This window comes from Cricetulus griseus, assembly GCF_003668045.3.
Source record: "Cricetulus griseus strain 17A/GY chromosome 1 unlocalized genomic scaffold, alternate assembly CriGri-PICRH-1.0 chr1_0, whole genome shotgun sequence".
NCBI classification, from domain to species: domain Eukaryota; kingdom Metazoa; phylum Chordata; class Mammalia; order Rodentia; family Cricetidae; genus Cricetulus; species Cricetulus griseus.
The window spans coordinates 184,724,449-184,743,776 of NW_023276806.1; the positions used below are offsets into that span (position 1 = coordinate 184,724,449).

The 19,328-nt window shown below is 42.6% G+C and overlaps 1 protein-coding gene across 5 annotated transcripts; it reads right to left on the bottom strand.

Moving 5' to 3' along the window:
- Nucleotides 1-9,274: 9,274 nt before the first annotated feature.
- Cldn12 (claudin 12) lies at nucleotides 9,275-19,328 on the bottom strand. Of its 5 annotated transcripts, none has more exons than XM_035450369.1 (4): nucleotides 18,652-18,673; nucleotides 17,671-17,759; nucleotides 15,436-15,487; nucleotides 9,275-12,740 (listed from the first exon to the last, which is right to left on the bottom strand). In XM_035450369.1, exon 4 carries the CDS (start codon nucleotides 12,709-12,711, stop codon nucleotides 11,977-11,979), a length of 735 nt encoding a protein of 244 aa, XP_035306260.1. In that variant the 5' UTR covers nucleotides 12,712-12,740; nucleotides 15,436-15,487; nucleotides 17,671-17,759; nucleotides 18,652-18,673; the 3' UTR covers nucleotides 9,275-11,976. The 5 variants fall into 5 exon arrangements, with proteins under 5 accessions (XP_035306260.1, XP_027247381.1, XP_027247382.1 ...); XM_027391580.2 differs by lacking the exon at nucleotides 18,652-18,673 and adding an exon at nucleotides 19,189-19,328 and having other exon boundaries at nucleotides 9,327-12,740; nucleotides 17,671-17,762; XM_027391581.2 differs by lacking the exon at nucleotides 18,652-18,673 and adding an exon at nucleotides 19,189-19,326 and having other exon boundaries at nucleotides 9,327-12,740.

The window sequence follows — 19,328 nt, forward strand, 5'->3', positions numbered from 1 at the left end:
TATAGAGCTTGGAGGCACAGGTTGGAAGGATTGTGCCTGCAGGCTTGGCCCGATGCTGGCAAGAAGGGGATTGGCTGTGGGGCCCGGGGCTGGCCCCTCAAGCCGTTTCCCTGAGGAGGAGGCAGGGGATTCCCTTGAACATCAGTTTTGGATCTACAGTCCTTGAGCCAATGTTTACCCTTCTTGCATCTGGGACAGACAGTTTTTGGCAGGGGTGAAGGGGCAAGGGTTGAGACACCATTTTAGGATCAAGATGTCGGGATGCCCTCTGAAGGTCGGGGTCATATTTTGGGAACATTGTTTAGCAAAATGTCCGGGTTGGTGGCATTTAAAGCAAGCTCTGTTGTTACCTGTTGTTTGTAGAGCTGCACCAATAGCCATAGTGACCCTCTGGGAAATGCTCTGTGAGAGTTTTTGAGAAAAAGGGTCAACATCATTTCAGGCCCGAATCATTTCCTCAAGGGACTTGTTTCTAAAGGTGCCTCTGAGGATATTGCGGCAAATGCTGTTGGCGTTCTCGAAAGCTAGTTGTTTAAGGAGTTTGTTGTCAGTTTCTTCTGTGCCCAAAACCTGTTCTGCAGCCTCTGTGAGTCTCCCTTCAAATTCTGTATAAGGTTCATTGGCTCCCTGAATGATTAGTAAGGGGTGTGAGCATGGACCCTCAGCCTGGGAGAGCCCACCAAGCACCAGTAGCAACCTGAGAGGTTTGTCCTAAGAGACCTATGGGAAGCTTAATCTGGAGATTTTCAGAGATAAATTTTCCTTGACCAGTGAGTTTATCACGGGTCCATTTTTGAGTGGAGGGCCTTTGTTGATTCTTGGTAGCAAGGTTTTGGCAACGGTCATAGAATTCAGATTTCCAAGTTAAGTATTGCCCGAGGCTAAGGACTGCCTGTGCAACACAGTGCCATTCAGATGGGATAAGGTATCCCTCTTCTGAGAGGGCCTCCAGTAAGGCAAGGGTGAAAGATGCAGTGGGACTGTAATTTTTGACCACTGAATTAAGTTCCGTAAGGGCTTTAAATTTTAATTTTTTAAAGGTGTTTTTGGTTATTTCTGTTTGTTTATCTTGGTCCTCATTATCTGACTCAGAGTCATTTTTATCCCTCTCATTAATTTCATCCTCTGAGTTTTCCTCCTCGTCCTCCTCCCTAGTTGTATGAGTAGAGGAGGGGTCTTGGTCAGAGGAGGATGGTGTATGTTTGGAGCCCTGGCGAGTTAGGACAGGAAAGGCCAGCTTAGTGGATTTGGAGATTTTTGGCCTTGCGCCTGGTGGAAGGGAGGGTTTAGGGGCTGTAATGGGCTGAGTGGGGAATCCAAAGATCAATTGGCTAACTGTAGTCTGGAGGGATGTGAGGTCTAGAGAGAGCTGTGAAAATTCCTGCTGTAATTGTAAGACCTCTTTAAGTTCTGATATTTGCTAGGTGAGATGTTTTTTAGCTTGAATTAAGGCATCTGTGGAAGATGGGAGAAGGGGGGCTGAGGGTTAAGGAGGAGGCCCTGTAGGGGCCGTAAAGCCCTTGAAGGGAGGCCAGTTGGGGTTTTGATAAGCGGCCACCACTTCTTCTAGGTCTTCCTCGTCTGAGGGACTTAGGTGATCGGTTTCTGGTTTGGGGTTTGAACGAAAGATAGGGTGATTTTTAAGGTTTTTAGGAGAATGAGGCTCGAGGCCCTGTAAAGAGGGATAGAGATTATGGGAAGGTTTTAACAGAGGTTTGTCTGTAAGATGTGACAGGGAGTTTGGGTCTCTTCAGGGGGCATAGGGATGGAAATTGAAGGACAGGGAGAGGATGAAGGTTTGTCTATGGGGCAGTCAGAAGCAGGAGAATGATCACAGGAGAGGGGCTCAAGAAAGTTTTAATTGCAGAAGTAAGGTGAGCAGAGACAGGGGAATTGGTAAGGATATCATTAATAAGATTCCAATAACTAAAAGTCTGTAAGGGAACTGCCTCAGGTCCTTTTTCTTTGAGCAATCTATTAAGATCCTCTCCGACCTTTTTCCAAGTAAGGGGATGAATGTCTGGGCCTTCTAAAATGTCCCATGGACATGTTCTTGACAAAAAAAGCAAAAAATTGAATTAAGTCCTTACATTTTACTCGAACTCCTCTTTCCCAAAAGGAAGTCTTAAAATCCCTAATGAATTTGACCTCCTTAGACAACTTTTGGCCCATTATTATGGAACGGAATAAGGGGGACTTACCAGGGAATCAGTTGCTCATGAGCAGTGAGAATGGTCCCACACCAACGACGTCACAAGCAGGACTTCCTTGTCAGCGTGCACTGCCGAGGGGTTCCTGGGGGGTTGTCTCCATTCGGCGAAGAGTCCGTACCTCGGGCCCCACATTGGGCGCCACCTGCCCCAGCCCTCAGGGTTCTGGTAATTCGTGGGTCCGAGGGGTCTAAGCCTGAAAATAAATGGGCGAGAAAGAAAGAGAGAGACCAAGCAATAGTTGTCAAGGTCTGTTTATTGAACATAAGCAAGAGTTTTTAAAGAGAAAGGAGGAAGTAAAAAAAGAGAAAGTAAGGGAGGGGGAGGAATGGGTGTTAAATGCCTTCAGGCCTGAGCAGGTGTCCTGGAACTTTCTTGTGCTTTATCTCGGAACACTAACCTAAGGGGTGGGGTGCTTGACTAAATTGGTGGTTTAGCATGGAGGTTGCCAAGCCTCTTGTAAAGGAGACTTTTATATCTGACCAGGGCTGGCTCCTGACATATATAAGCTGTAAGGGAAAGAATAAAGACAGAGTTAGAAGAAGTTAGAAGGAAAATATAAAGAGAGGAGAAGAAAAAAACAAATGAAAGAACCCCAGATCCCTAAGGGCCTCAGGATCCCAAGGAGCCCCCGAGACTCAGAAACCAGACCAACAGCTGCAAAAACACGAGGGTTTATTGAACGAATGTGCATTCAGGTGTCAGCAATACCGGGAAAGCTGCACACCCCAGCATGGGGTGCAAGCTCCTTATATAGGAAAAAAACTCAGATCAGCATACAGGCAAGGGGCACAAAGTGATTGATTACAAAGTATGATCTCATGTTAGAGTGGTCACCCAGGTGTGACCTGCTTTTCTATAAAGGAAAAACCACAGAATGTACCCTGAAAAGTCCTCGATTGTCTGTTGACCAGGTGTAACCAAAAAGGATTGTTTGTCTGCCCTCGAGTTGGGGCCAATTTCCTTGTCCAGGGCCAAGGCGTGTGGAAAACTTCTTCTCTCAGCAAACTAAAATCTTTCAAAGAGAGGCAGAAGGGACATTTGTGGATAGAGATGAGAAAATACAGAATACAAGATCAGAATACAGAATTGTACAGAAGAATAAAGAAGGAAACCATCAAGAATGTGTGTCTTTTCTTACCCCTCAGATAAAAAGCCACAGTACACACCAACTCTGTGAGGTCCCTTCGAGCCCTGTGCTGCTGGAGGCTGTTCCCCTGCAGCAAAATGGGGCTTACTGTGCAGACTTGGTTCTATGAGTAATAATCACAATTCAGGCACACTCTTCTGCATGTCTTCCCTGCATCCCAATGAGGGCCAACCTCCATAATTATGCCGGGAAGTGGCTGAGATTGTACTGGCTGAAAATGATAGCATGGTTTCTGTGGGATAAGTAGCCTTTGCATTGCACAATATGTATGGGAAGCAGTTTGGACCAAATTCCAAATCTGCCTTACTCCCAAGCTCCTGTGGTGCTTTCCCCAGAATGTCTTCACATAAATAGTCCAGATAATTTATGCATCCCTGGTCAAAATGAAAATTCATGGATGTTCAGCAATAAACATTTTAGGGCAGTAATCATAGAATATTGCAACAAGGTCCCTTCCAAGGGCCAGGTTCTGTGACTGTACAGGTTTTTATTAAATTTGAGTTTTTTGAAAATCTCACATATGGGCCCTGTATATATACAATTTCCACCCCTCCCTCTCCTTCCTTCTTTGTTATCCCCTACCACTCAAGTCATTACCTCTTTTTCTTTTGTAAATGGGATAATAAAATAAAATATAATAAGATGAAACAAAAACTAATACATCAGAACTGAACAAAACAAACATCAGGAAAAAGAACACAAGAAAAGCCACAAGAAAGAGACCCTCTCATTCCCACATTCAGGAATCTCATAAAAACACTAAACTGGAAGCCATAATACATACTCGAAGGACTTGAATGGGTAAAAGAGAGAATATATATATATATATATATATATATATATATATATATATATATTTTAAATTAATAGGATAAAATAAAGGAAGAATCCTGGCATTATGAGACAAGGAACCTCTAAAGATACCTAGGTTCATTTTTCTAGTGGCCGTTTATGGCTGAGCCTGCAGCCTGCCCTTAGTTTGTTTCCCCAGTGAGACTCTCTTGAAGGAAATGAAATTTCATTTGCAGCTGGTTATTAATTGGAGGCAGCTTCTGGATTAGGCATGGGGGCGTGTGTCCTTTCAGCTCTAGGACCCCATCTGGTGCAGACCTGTGCAGCTCACGTGAGTTCAAGTGTGCATCAGTCATGTGGATTTAGAGGGCCTTGTTTCCTTGTTCTCTGTCCCCTCTGGCTTTTATACTCTTTCTGCTCCCAATTCTGCAGGATTCCCTGAGCCCTGAGAGAAGGATTTGAAGAAGCTTCTCTGATGATGGCTCAGTAAGGTACTGATTTATTAGGAGTCATTCAGTTACTATTTAAAAAACAAAAGAAAACCAAAGGAAACAACAGTAGTATTTGGTTTTATCCTAGTCCCTGGTCCCAAGTTCTTGGTCGCCCAAGCAATGCCAGGTATGGGTCCCATCCTGTGGAGTAGGCCTTAAGTCAAATAACATAGTAGTTGATTACTCCCACAAACTTTGTGACACCATTGCACTAGGATGATCTTGCATACAGGACAGCACTGTAGATCAAAGGATTTGTGGCTGATTGGTGTCTATGTTTCTCCTTTGGTGGCCTGCAGAGTAACTATACCAAACATGCTTGAATACAGGGATGAAGTTTCTGCATAGGCAACAGCTCAATTTCTCTGTGCACACTGAGTTGTATAGGTGCTATCTTCAGTAATGGGGCCTTGCTATCAGTTTGTGGAGAGTAACCTATAGTCTTGGCAACAGCTTGGGGAGTTTGTAGTGTTCCCATGGGACTCCTTTGGCCAACAATTCAATTAGATGTAACCTAATCCTGGTTTGGAAGCTTCATTTGGTGACAAGAGCCAGTTAGGGCTCTCTTATTATTATTATTTGGTGGTTCACTTAGATCACCTTCATATACGTATATATTTAGGAAGCTTTCAATACTACCCCTCAGATGGCCCTTAAGTTTTAGTGGTCTCTGCCTATATCCCCTCCCTCATCTTCTTCTTCCCTCCCCCTCCCAATTTGGTCCCCCTGTTCTGGTTTGCCCTTCCACATCCCATCCATACCTTTTATTCTGTTTCCCTTTCCTAAAGAGATTGCTCTACCCACCCCACCCCACCCCATCCAGTCCCTGATAACCAAGCTACAGAATCACAACTAATATCCACATAATAAGCAAATGCCATATTTGTCTTTCTGGGTCTGAATTACCACACTCAGAATGATTCCCCCCCCCTCTAATTCCATCCATTTTCTTACAACTTTCATGATTTCATCTTGATGTTGTTTGGTTTTTCAAGACAGCGTTTCTCTGTGTAGCTCTGGCTGTCCTGGAGCTCACTCTGTAGACCAGGCTGGCCTCAAACTCAGAGATCCACTTGCCTCTGTCTCCTGAGTGCTGGGATTAAAGGCTGAATAAATGGCTGAATAAAACTCCATTGTGTAAATTTACATTTTCTTTTTTTATTCAGTCATCTGTTGAGGGACATCTAGGTTGTTTGCAATATCTGACTACTTTGAATAGAGCAGCAGCAAACATGGTTGAGCAAGTGCCTCTGTGGTAGGATAAAGCATCTTTTGTGTATTAGGTACAAGACTGGTATAGCTGGATCTTAAGATAGATTTTCATCTTCCAGAGTAACTGCCATATTGATTTCCATTGTGGCTATACAAGTTTGCAGTCCTACTAGCAATGGATAGAAGAATGTTCTATTTACTCCACATCCTTGCCAGTATGAGCTGGTGTGTGTGTGTGTGTGTGTGTGTGTGTGTGTGTGTGTGTGTGTGTGTGTGTGTGTTTCATTCCTAGGCATTCTGATGGGTGTAAGATAAAATCTCAGAGTAGTTTTGATTTGCATTTCCCTGATGACTGAGGTGCTGAACATTCAAGTGTTTTTCAGAGATACTTGCTTGGTCATATTCATTGCTGCTATGTTCACAATAGTTAGGAAAAAGGAACAACCTAAAAGTGCTTAAACTGATTCCACAATGCTCAGAAAACTGGTCCTGTCCTCATTTCACAAAGCCCCTAAAGACAGTTCCCGTAGTGCTAGGGAAATGTAGAGTGTTTGGCATTGGCATTAGCCATGCTTGTATCATTCATTGTTAATTTCTTTGGCAGTCTGAGTGCCTTTGCTTCTAAAATAGATTTCCAAAGCATCTGTCAAAACCAAAACAAACAGTTCAACATAGAAAAACAGGCTGCCAGACTCTTGACATGTAACTGATGATGGCTGGTGGGTTACAAACAACAAAACCCCCAAACAAGGGCAGAACAACTTTACTCTTTGCTATCTAAATTTGAAGTAACTTTAAATTTCCATTTCTTTATTTCCTCAACACATATATATGCTTCTTGTTCTTTGAATATGTGCAATTTGCATCCATCATTCTTTCGGGTACAAATTCCCTTTGAGCTGAGCTACAGATGGTTCTCCCTTAGCACAGGTGTTAGAAATTCTGTGATCCATTCTGTTCTTTGTCCTAGCTTGACACCATTGGCACTGTGGTTCTTCTACCAATCTCCTCTCCCTCTCCTACCAAGGGGTTCTATGTCCTCTTGTGAGAGGGTAAAACCATCTGATTTGGTGTTAGGAAGACAGATGAAATGTCATGTACTAAAGTCAGGATGTTTCTGCTTCCTTCTCCACAGCCTTAGCTTACACTAGTGGCCTGAGCTTTTATCGTAGAAAAACTAGTCAACTCAACTGTCCACGAGTTTTAGAATGAACTACTTCCCTCTTCCAGCTGAGAAAACAACCATGGTACTTTCTTAAATGAGGGACTCGAGACACAGGTAGCTCGATTAAAAATACGTTTTAAAAATAGGAATTAAGCCGGGCATTGGTGGTGCATGCCTTTAATCCCAGCACTCAGGAGGCAGAGGCAGGGGATCTCTGTGAGTTTGAGGCCAGCCTGGTCTCCAGAGCGAGTGCCAGGATAGGCTCCAAAGCTACACAGAGAAACCCTGCCTCGAAAAACCAAAAAAAAAAAAAAAAAAAAAAAAAAAAAGTAATTGCTTACCAATCCTGTAATGGCACAGCATAGTTGACTGCAAACATGGTTGTGAGGGGGACGGCTGTTGTAACGCTTAGTAGCGGGACCAGCTAAATTTTCTTACATCATTCTGTTGCTTGTGTACAGGATGAGTCTTTGGTAGGGGTGGAGCTATAGTAGTAGTGGAGGGAGGAACACCTTCCTGTTAAGAGGTTTTTCAGATGGTTCCTTCATCAGTCAACAAAGCTTTACATCTCCCAGCACTGGCTATGATTCCTAATTTCCTTATTAACGAATCTGAAACTCAGCTATTTCATCTCTTCTGGGCAGGTGTATGCTGGTAAACGCTCAATAACCAGCTGTCAGCATGACTTGCAGTATTTGGTAACTTCAGGGGCACAGATGCTCCTGCTGTGACCAATTCCAAGCTACCAAACTGTCACTCCTCAATGTACTGGGAAGCAATGTGTACAGCTGGTTCTCAGGGACCACTTCCTGGCACCAGCACTTCACTGATACCTTTGAGCTAGTAAAGGAGCAGCCAGAAGCCTGGTGTAGTAACACACTTTATTCCCAACAGCCGGGAAGCAGAGGTAGGTGGGTCTCTGCGAGTTAAACATCAGCCTGGTTTGCATAGTTGGAGCTCACAAAGGACAAGGTGAGCTTTCCAGGCACCTGCCTACCCCAGAGGGCTGCCAGGTCTTGTGGCAGTCTCTTGGCCTTTCCATTTCACAAGTTTATTTTCTATAAATGCAGGCAAGAAAATCATATGGCAGGGGCTGGACTAGAGACTCAGCAGTTAAGAACACTGATTGTTTTTCCAGGGGACCCTTGTTGGATTCCCAGCACCCATGTGGTAGCTCACAACTATCTGTAACTCCAGTTCCAGGGATCTGACATCTTGACATCTTCTGGCTTCTGAAGGCTCCAGGCATGCAAGTGGTTAACAGGCAAGATATTCATATACGTAATAAATAAATAAATAAATAAATAAATAAATAAATAAGTAAAAGCACTGGGGAAGAGAAGAACCCCATTTAAAAATGCTGGTGGCCTACTGATGTATTTATCAATGATTTTTTTCTATACCTTTTTTTAAACTGTAAGAAGTGACGTCTGTTGTCATTTCTATCAGTATGATCACACAGCTTACTAAACTCAGTGGGCTAACAAGCCCCTCACTGTTATTACTCATTTCAAGGCTTAGTGTTTCAGAATTGCCTAATGAGAGTTCCCTGAGTTGGCTGCTGTGTAACTGAATGCACTTTCATGGCTCTCAGAGCATTTTCTTTCTTATGGCAGGTGTGCTGACTCCATTTTGCATTTTTCTTGCCTCAACACATTTGAAATAGCTGTTTTTCAAGAGGCCCTATGCATATCTTGATAATGAATGCAAATGAGGTATATTCTTATTCTGGCTAAAACCCAGACTCATGATTTGGTAAGGAAAAAAAAAAAAGATTCTCTAGCATTTGATCACCTTCAGCAAATCTACAGCAAATCTGGATTCCTACGCATTGGTATCATTAGTTTGGATGCTCAATTTGAAGCTGCTTCTGATTTCTGGTGTAACATATGGTTCTGCCACCAAAGAGTCCATAATAAAACCATGAGTTTCAGTGGGGAATTCATGTCTGGAATGGTGCCAGATGGCTGTAATTCCAACATAAAAGCTCATCACAGGCTTTAAAAAGTTAGATACTTTCCAGAAACCCTTTTCCTTTGATTGGGGAAAGATGCCCCTACCTAAATACTTAGGATTCCCAATCATGAGCCTACACACAGAAGTTGACTGATGAAGAGAATTCTGCCAACTTTATTCTGTAAATAGAGAACGAGATCCACCAATGACTCCTTGTATCACAGCGGTTCCTTAGTTCTCTTAGATCCCAGTCCACAGTCTTTAGGAGTACCTTATTTTCACTGACATACACTTGAAAGACATTTCTCAAAATATTTTACCTTACAGCTGAGAAAAGAACAGAGACAAACTTGTAAAAATACATCTTTTAATAAACACGAGGCAGCACATCACAGTCACTGAGGTTTTTACCTTGTGGTTTACAGCACATACTATCCACCATAGGGCATATATACAAGCAGAGTGGATTTATTCTTCTCTGAAGCTGGGTAACACAATTCTGGTGTACCATCTCACACTTGAGGTTATCTGCCAAGCTGGCTCCTTAGGAGGCCTTTGAAATTAACAGCTTTTAAACAACAAAAGAAAAGAAGTTATCCACCCCATCTCAAAAATAGCCCAGGAGTGCTCAAGTGACTCAAAAGGATTGTAAATGCATGCTTTCCTTTGATGGCATTAAAAAATAGTCATTTATGCCAATTCTGGAATGCTAAAAAGATAATACAGAAACAGCTGTTTCTCTTCCTGAGTGAAATCATAATAAATACTAATTGGAGGCTATAGATGATGATGCCAAAAGACTTTCCTAAGAAAGCTTAACATTTGTAGTTACAACCCTGTGTGCTGCAAACTGTCTTGTATTCTCATCGCTGAGGCTGCTTTCTTTCTTTTTCTTCTTTTTTTATTTCATTTTTATTTATTTATTTATTTTTGAGACAGGGTCTCACTATGTAGCTCAGACTGGCTTGGAACTTACTATGGAGTCCAGGATGTCCTGAGAGATGCACCTGTCTCTGCCTCCCAAGTACTAGAATTAACATCAAAGGCCACCACACCTGACCCTACTTTTAACTCTATTTTATACTAAAACCAAGGGATAGTGGAATTCTTGATCCTTTTGAACAAAAGTTTAGTGGGAGAAAAACCAAGATTAACTAACAAAGGGGAAAAAAACTAATATTAATCTCAAAATTCCAGCTGCCATTGTCTTGGAATGATCAACACTCAGCTTTATCTATGAATGAGAAGACCCAGAGGTGAAAAAGATTATAAGCTATAATTAAAAAAAAAAAAACCATAGTGTGCATGCTATGTATGAACAGCATTTAAAAATTATACAACCGGATTTACTTGCGTATATAAAGTAATGTTGGACTTAGGGGAAAGTACTACATATCTCTATAGAAATACTGGGATTTGCAAAAGAGGCATCATGAACTGTTTACCATAAAATCAGCCGCTTGTAAAAATCAATACCACAATCCTTAATAAACATACTGCTGGAAATTATACCAATTAATGAGCAGCTCAAACCCCTAAGAGTTAAGACCCAACAGCTCTCAGTGTCAAAGTGTTACTTTAGTATTAACATGGTTTCATCCATTTGATAACACATCAGAGGAGACATTTTTAAAATGTCTCTCTTTAATGTATCACCTTAATTTCAGAGGTAGAAAAGGTACAATTTCATCTCTTGGCTATCTTGCCCATTCTCATGATCTGAAACTGTTATTACAGCTTGGAAACTATGAGAGGAAACTAACTCAAGTGACTTTATAGTGTCCAGGATATTGCTGCTGCTGTACCATAGGCTGTCTGTGCCAGGAAGGCATGTCTCAGGGGGCTATCTTCCTGGATCAATGCTTGACAAGTTCACAAGCTGCCAGTAAAGGCAGCCTTTTTGCTGGCTATCACTTATCAGTTTGGTGTGTATTAGATCAAAATTTCTACCCAGATGTAGCTACATCCTCCTTTCTGTGTATCCTCTAAAGCACTTACTCGAGTGTTAGGCAGACCTAAACACTGAAGGACAAGTAGCCAGTGATGAAGCCCGAACTGAACAGTCAAGCTGAACACATTTGTATCAGTCATTACTTAAATGAATCTTTTGTGCTGTCATTGAGAACAGGCTTCTGTACCCTATGACTTGGCTTCAACAGTTGGTATAGGGCATGGCTATCTGGAAAGGATTTCTTGCTCCAACCTGTCACTTGGCACATTTTAACTCCAAACATATAATTAGTAACTAACAGTTATGGTGTGCTAGATGAAGTTGGGCATGTCTATAACCAGTGCTCATGAGGCAGACAGGAGAATGGCGGGAAGTTGGAGGGCAGCCTGATTGATCTACAGAGTGAATTCTAGGCCAGCCAGGGATACACAGCAAGAACCTGTCTGAAGACCAAAAGAAGTTAAATGTTAACCATATTTAAATATGGTTACATAGCCTTACTCTGACATCATTTAAATTCATTTTACTTTTCTGAAATGAGGTAGAAGATAGTAATCTTCAGTATACTGATGCCCAGTCAAGTAGTCCCAAGAGAGAACAAAATTATACCCTCAGGCTGGCAGAGTTCTGGAGGCAAACTGCAATCCTTATCTGACTGAAGTTCCTTGTATTTGAAACTGCTCTTTTCAGTTGAAGTCATCGGACAATACAGAATCTGAAAAATCGGTAAGGATCAAACAGCACTTAACATGCTGTTTTCATCACCTCAACTGCTATCACAGGCCTGTTCACGTACTTCATCAGACATGTACAAGGAGGCTAAAGACCCCTCTAGTAGTAGAAGCAAGATAAAAGGAATGATTCACATTTAGAAGAATGTAATATGTACCTCAGAAAATCTAGCAGCATTTCATTCTACCAAGATATACAAATTTGGCTCCACTGACTAGTCAAGAACGAAGGAAAAATGTATACAGGTCCAAAAAGGCTCTTTACGCAGGGGACTGTGAGGCTATGACACATACTTTTAACAATTAATTATATCTCTGTTAAGTGCTATGTGAAACTACTGGGATGTCTATTTCAATGGCAGAGAGGCGGGAACGTGATGAATAGGGCTGTGAGTAAGTGTGCATACTGGGAGGATGAGAGTAAAGTGGTTGCCAGAAAGGAGAGGACAAAGATTTGCATGCACAATACCAAATGAACAGAAGAAGAGCAGTCATAAACAGACCACCTGAGCTAGCAATAGTGACAAACACTGCATAGTCAAAGGTAAAGACTGGCTCAAACTTCTTGTTGAGATGAGTGTTGTAAAAGATGGCCCAGATGGATGGCGAGAGGCTCACAGTGCCTGCCAGGAAAAACAGGAGTCCAGCCACCAGGTGGCAGCCTGCACTATTGACCAGACACTTGGCCAGTTTGATGTTAGGCACTGAAGACTTGAAGGCCGTGTTACACATTCCAATCAAGCAGAGTAGCAAGGCACCCATTGCGATGAGGATGCTGAGTGGCAGGGCAAACTGGAGGACACGCAGGTCCAGCTGGTCAACTGATAAGTACCAAGTATGGTCGTACATCAAGCAGTCACTGCTTCCATCGTACCGGGCACACTTTACCCACAGGCCTGTGTAAATAGTCAGGTTCTTCTCATTTCTGTTGAATGTGATCAGTCGCAATTTCCTCCAGTTGGGAAGCAGAGTCCCTGCGAAGAGGCCTGCTACAGAGGCAATACCACACAGGAAAGAGAGGACTGTGGCTGCGTGGACATCTCGGCAGCCCATGGCAGGTAGGCTTGAGCAGTGCGGTCAGACTAGGGGTGACACACAGAGGGCAAATTAGGCAGAGCAGGCGAGCACAGCTAGAGCTGCCCCCAACCAGCGAAGTGATAGTGTAGAGGGCACTTGTGCAGAGTTTGCTGGCTCATGCCTATAATCCTAGCACTTCTGAGGCAGGATGACTGCAGTAAGTCTGAGGCCAGCCTGCTCTCTATAGTGAGTCCTAAACCAGATCCTACCTCACCCCCACCCCTCCCAAAAGAAAGAAGAGAAAAAGATGGAAACTTCTGTTTTCTCACTGTACAACATGAATGTACATCAACACACATGTCCCGGATCAGGTGCACACACACACACCTTGTCATCACTGTGTCACACAGCAACTAAAATCTTTAGCCATCATCATTTTTCTTCATAATTAAGTACAGCAACATCACACCTAAAATTTTTGGTTAATACTCATTCAACATACATATATGGATCACTTTCTCTATCAGGTGTACAGTGAAAAAGGGGACCTTAAGCACAAATACTTCAAATTATAACAAGGACTAGAGCACTCAATAACTAATAGCTGGCTACAAGCCTACAGATTGAGCATAAGTGCTCAAGCCGATGCAAAGTGAGACTTGGGCAGCAGGTGAGTGGCCCACAAAGGAATGAGAAAGCCTGGCAGGACAGCAGGCTGTTAGGAGCTGACTGACAAGACATTCCCTGGGCCTTTATTCCTTATAAGAATTCAGTGTCTACCTGACAGGTTTGCCCCCCAGGGATCCAATGTGCTCATGTAAGGTCAAGTGCTTAGAAAACTGATGCACTAGCCGGGCGTTGGTGGTGCATGCCTTTAATCCCAGCACTCGGGAGGCAGAGGCAGGAGGATCTCTGTGTTCAAGACCAGCTTGGTCTACAAGAGCTAGACAGCCTCCAAAGCCTCAGAGAAACCCTGTCTCGAAAAACCAAAAAAAAACAAAACCAAAAAAAAAAAAAAAAAAAAAGAAGAAAGAAAGAAAACTAAACGCACTGTGTGAAGTTGCTGTTTGGGATGAATACTCAGTTACTGCCTTTGTGCTGGACCAGTGCTCAGCACTCGGCACACCACAGTCGTTTAAACGACATTTGCTGAATGAATGCTAAATGTAAGAAAAGCAAATTCACCTCACTGCTATAATTTTGGCATACCAGGAAATTACTAGAGGTGAAATGGGCTCTTTCCAGTGAAATCAGACAAACAGGAGAACAAAAGCCCTGGGGTTTCTGTTTATCTACTTTGTGGCTGATTCAATCTGGTCCAAATGCTTTTCAGGGCAATCTCTAGCACTTGGTGGCTATAAAGCTATTAATGTTTGTGGATGATAAATGTACTCTGAAAGTACAAAACCTATCTCTGCTAATGCTATTGTAACAGAAACAACAGCCAGGCCTTTCTCTCGCTGTATTCTTTTCTTGTGTATGAGTAACTATGTAAACCAGTATCTGATTCGAATTTAATTTTTTTTTTTTTTTTGAGTTTGCAATGCTCCTCAGAGCACCACTCAAATATATTTTCCACCAGGAGGCAACAGAGCAGACAACTTTCAGGGCTACATTACTTCTGTTGTTGCTCAAAGCTAGGAAGGGGTGAAGTTGAGAGTAACTTTTATTTCTGATACAGTATCATGATGTTCACAGAATCCATCATCTTTTCCAGAAACAAGTATTCTCTACTGAGATGGTACAGGAACACTCCCAGGAAGATAACCATGATGAAATGCTAAGAAACTAGGTTAGTACATGTTTCAGTGAGCAAGCACAATGTTCTTTAGAAAACAGTGCTATGTGCATATGTTATACAGACATAAATTAAGAATAGTTTTACTAACAAAAATTCTATGCCTGTGTATTCAAACAATAATACATAATTAAGTGTATATACTATGAAAACAGAGCTTGGCCATGAAATGGCCTTGAATTAGATTTTCAAAGTAAACAAGAGTACTTCTAAGTTTTCCCATAATTAGCTACTACTTGTTACATTGCCTTCTGTCAATATCAGAAGTTGTAACTGTTCCAGAAAATTTTCAGAATAAAATGGCAAACTACAGTTTAGCTTTCATGCAAATAAAAAAAAAAAATCCACCTCTCTTGCTTAATTTTAGCAACAAAGAATCAACACTTTGGTGCAGATTTGAGAATGCTTGCATTGGGAATGCCTGATGAGGCCAAGCTCCAGAACTCAGTTCCAGTTGTTTTTAAACAGGTTTAAAAAACCTGTTTCCCCACATACGCTAAGCCACTTGATAGTGCCTGCCACACAAGTCATTCTAGGGTTATATGAATAAGCCCATGCAAAGCAGTTCACAAGTGTGGGCTACACAAAGAAATGGCCATGACTTAGAAGTCACTTGCTCAATAAGTATCTGCAGTGTGTGACACATGGAAAATACCCTGAAAGGACAAAAGATCATTGGTCTAGTTGCTAATGAAAATACACTGTTCCATGCAAACTCCAAATACTGGTGGTTAATCAATTGTATAATTGCTATGTATTAAGTAATTATTGTTATATATTAAACAACATAAGTCAGTAAACCTTTTATTAAAAAGTTATTGCCCCGGGTTAGATAAATACTGAGCAATGAGAAGATTATTCCTGTTTCTTTAAAGCTTCAAGACTCCTTCAGCTAATCCTCTCAAACTCTTAATTCAATCACAATTTCATTCTTGCTTCCAGAGGTAGGAACAGATACTTACAATTTCAAAGTAATTAGTTATCTCTCCCAACAGTGTCCTGTACTACCGATTCCTGCAACCCAAAGGCAATGAGGAACAGGATCAGTGTATGTAGCTTTATTAATACTTTCCTGTAATCCTTCGCCTACAGACAAACAATATTAATGAATATGGACAGACCAACATTCATTTCAATACTCAAGAGTATTTAACTACACCCTGCTTCAAGACAATGTGACTTCTGCATCAGTTCTCTGAACTGGCTATGGTGCTACAAAGACTAACAGTTTTATACAGTCAACAAAGACACCATGAAATGTGTTTCAGAAGGAGGACATTAGTAATCTCAAATCTTCAGGTTCAACCCCCACCCCCATGCTGAAATTAATGCTTACCATCTTACAACTTCCTTTGGACATCTCATGTTTTATCCTGTTATTAACTCTACCTATCTATAATTTGATGTCTCATTGAACTCGAAGATAATGTTTTATAGGGTGATGGGGAAAGGATATATTTACTTTTAAAATTAGAAAAATACTGCTGTCTTCCAGATTATGACTTACTCATGTGTGAGAAGATAAAAAGACTTCTACTCTTGTGCTTTGTCAATCAGTTCTATATCCAGATTTTTTTTTTTTTTTTTTTTCCCCCGAGACAGGGTTTCTCTATGGCTTTGGAGCCTGTCCTGGAACTAGCTCTTGTAGACCAGGCTGGTCTCGAACTCACAGAAATCTACTTGCCTCTGCCTCCCGAGTGCTGGGATTAAAGGCGTGGGCCACCAACGCCCGGCTCAGAAAAATCTTGAGATGCAAATCTGTCACTTCGTTTCTTTCCACTCAGTAGCTTCCCATTTCCTGAACACTAAAGACTCTAAAAGCCTCCCACCTTCCACAGTGCATACCAGCGGGCTTTTACTTCAACTCACAGCTCTTACTCGGCCTCTCTCACCTTATAAACCTGTCTATATAACCACCTTTCCAAATTCTCTACTTTTTAATTTAATTAAGAGCTTGACCACACGTTAATCCTCCAAACTTCTTTTTAAGATTTATATTTCATGTGTATGGATGTTTTTTCTGCATGCACACAGTGTCTGAGAAGACCAAAAGAGGGTATCAGCTCCTCTGAAACTGAAGTTATAGATGGTTGTGAACCACATCTGGGTGTCGGGAACCAAACCAGGTCCTCTGGAAGAGCAGCAAGTACTCTAAACTGCTAAACCAGCTCTCCAACCCTCTAAGAATTTTCTTAGCCCCACCCCATTCTTTGTTAACTGATATTGGGGTCATCTGCTTGGGAGACCTGCCTAACCATCTCCCTTTCTGTTCCATGGTCTTCCCCATCCCTGGCTGCATGATGTGAACAGCACTGTTTTACTTTTTCTTTATTCTCTCTTCCGAAGCGGTGACAATGCTCATGACTCCTTATTTCCGTACTGTTCTTTCTCAACAGATGGAATTTCAGGCCAGAGATCCCTGCTTTGTTCATTGTGCTTACTACTGGCACACAGGAGCGCGCTAACTGAAGGAATAAACACATGGCTGTCCATATGTATCTAGCTGGGATACAGACAAAACCATAAATTGGTTTAGTGCAAGTTCTAGTCATTTCATTTCATTTTATTTGGGACAAGTCACCACATCCTATTCTTGGAAACACTCAGGCTGTTTCTAGATTGCTTGTTTTCTGCTCCTTAAGGCCCAAAAGTCTCTCTAATTTTGTAAAGGAAAACCAAAAACGTTTATCTGGCAATAATGACAGGTTTATTTTTGGAGTGGTTACTGACCAAATCAAATACTCTGTTCCAAAACAGCACTTCATATCTGTCACCTGTGTCAAAATGACTTTCACAGAAGAACATTTGGTAGACACATTTTATCAATGATACAATTTTGAATAAAAAATATTTTCAAAGGATATTTTCTCTGGTTTTGAAGAGAGTTCAAGGAAGGCTGATACAGAAATAGTGGCTAAGAGCTTTAGGAATTCACAAACCCATTATAATCTTTTCAGTGGCAATTCCAATGAATCACTTCAAAGAATGTATGTCTCACAGCCACTAATTTAATTCTTGATGTTAACACTGGCCATCCCTTCTACCTGTAATTTTGGTTTTCTTGGAAACCGTAATCATCAATCACTGTACCAAAAGGGTCCTATACTGTTACCCTGTTGATGAAGAAAGAGAAGAAAAGCACTGCTCCCAACAGTCAGCAGATAAAGGGAAATGTTATATAACCAAAGGACACTCACCTCTTAGTGTACCCAATCCTCCAAAATCGGCTTATCCAACTTAAAAGAAACAGGTGCACAGCTGCACATAAAGTAGAGATACTCTGGGCCTACTAAAACAGGAAATGCTCCAAATTATTACAGCACGTCTCTAAAAATTCTATTTTAATTCTTACAGAAGCAGAAAAAAATTAGTAATCATCTAAACCTAATAAAATGCTACAGCAAAACAGGCAGGCAATAAACTTTTCAATAACACAGTTTAAGGTTAGCTCAGTGCTAGGATGCTCTCCCATCATGTAGAGGGCCCTAGGTTCAAACGCCAGCACCCACTAAAAAGGAAACAAAACAACAAAAATATAGATGACCTATCCTTACATTCACTGTTACATATGAGCCCCGAAAGAAAAATAACTCTTACTTTGTGATTAGAAACTTCTGGATAATTAAGGCTAAAAATGAAAACCACTTCACTGCTTAGAAATCTATGAAAAAAAATTAATGGATTATTTTTTCCAAGATCCAGTTCATGACTATCATGAAATAACCAGAATGATAAAAACACTATACAGTTGTCTTGGAATTAAAAGAAATGCAGTGTTTTCTAAAATGTTTAAAAAACGGTACTCACAATAAAACCAGATAAAACTGATGTGCACTGCTCATTCTAAAATTTGCAACCGGAGTGTTCTTTATGCCTTATGCTATCTCCCCTGGCTCAACCTGCCATTTCAAGATGTGTTTTCTATCTCTAAACAGGAGTGGCTTCCTCTTTAAGTAATATTTAACTCAAACAGGTAGGATGAGTGAAACTCATAAAGGCCTGCGAGCTGCCTTGGACTGGGGCATTTGTCGCTGGTGTTATTAAAGTAATTAGGCAGGATGTGGCCTGCCTGAGTGCTGACTCTGGTCAAGGTTCCCCACCTCCCATGTATGATTCTTCAACTGTTGCCAAGTGTGATCACTTTACAATCCCTAACACCACCAGGACCCCTGGGTGACCTTTCACGGTGATGACACCTAGGGTGGCGGTACCATCACTTGGAGACTGGCCCTTTTCCAGCACAGAGCGCTGGGGGTGGGGGTGGGGGCAGCAAAGCCATCTCGCTCGCCCTCCAGCCCCCACCCCTCCCCTCTCGCGGAGCCGCGTCCTCAGGAGAACCCGCGAGGCCGAGCAGGGAAAGGGGCGGCCGCGCACAGCCAATGGGACGCGCCCGCCGCCAGCCCACCCCGCCGGGGCGTGGGGACCGCTCGCCCGCTCGCCCGCCCGCAGCTCGGCGTTACACAACCGGCCGCCGCAGCTGCTCGCCCCAAAATAGCAACTTGCAGCTCGCGCCTCACACCGCCGCCCACCCGCTCCCGGCCCTCAGCTACCCCAGCAACGCGGCCCCGCATTCCCCACTCCTCTGAAGGGATGGAAATGCTCTCAGGCTCCATCAGATACCTCCGCAGCCGGCTCCCCGCCGCCTCGCCGTCTCTCACACACCCGCGACAACTTGCAAGGGACGCCGAAACGGGAGCGTTCCTGAACACACTTACCGTCTCCTCACGGCCCGAGCATCCCGCTCGCCCACTCGGAGCGGACTCGCGCCGCGTCTCCCTCCGCGGTCGCGGAAGTGCGTCCCCGGCGAAGCCGCCCCGGAGGCTTCAGGGAGCCAGTCAGGCTTTCCCCGGGCCCT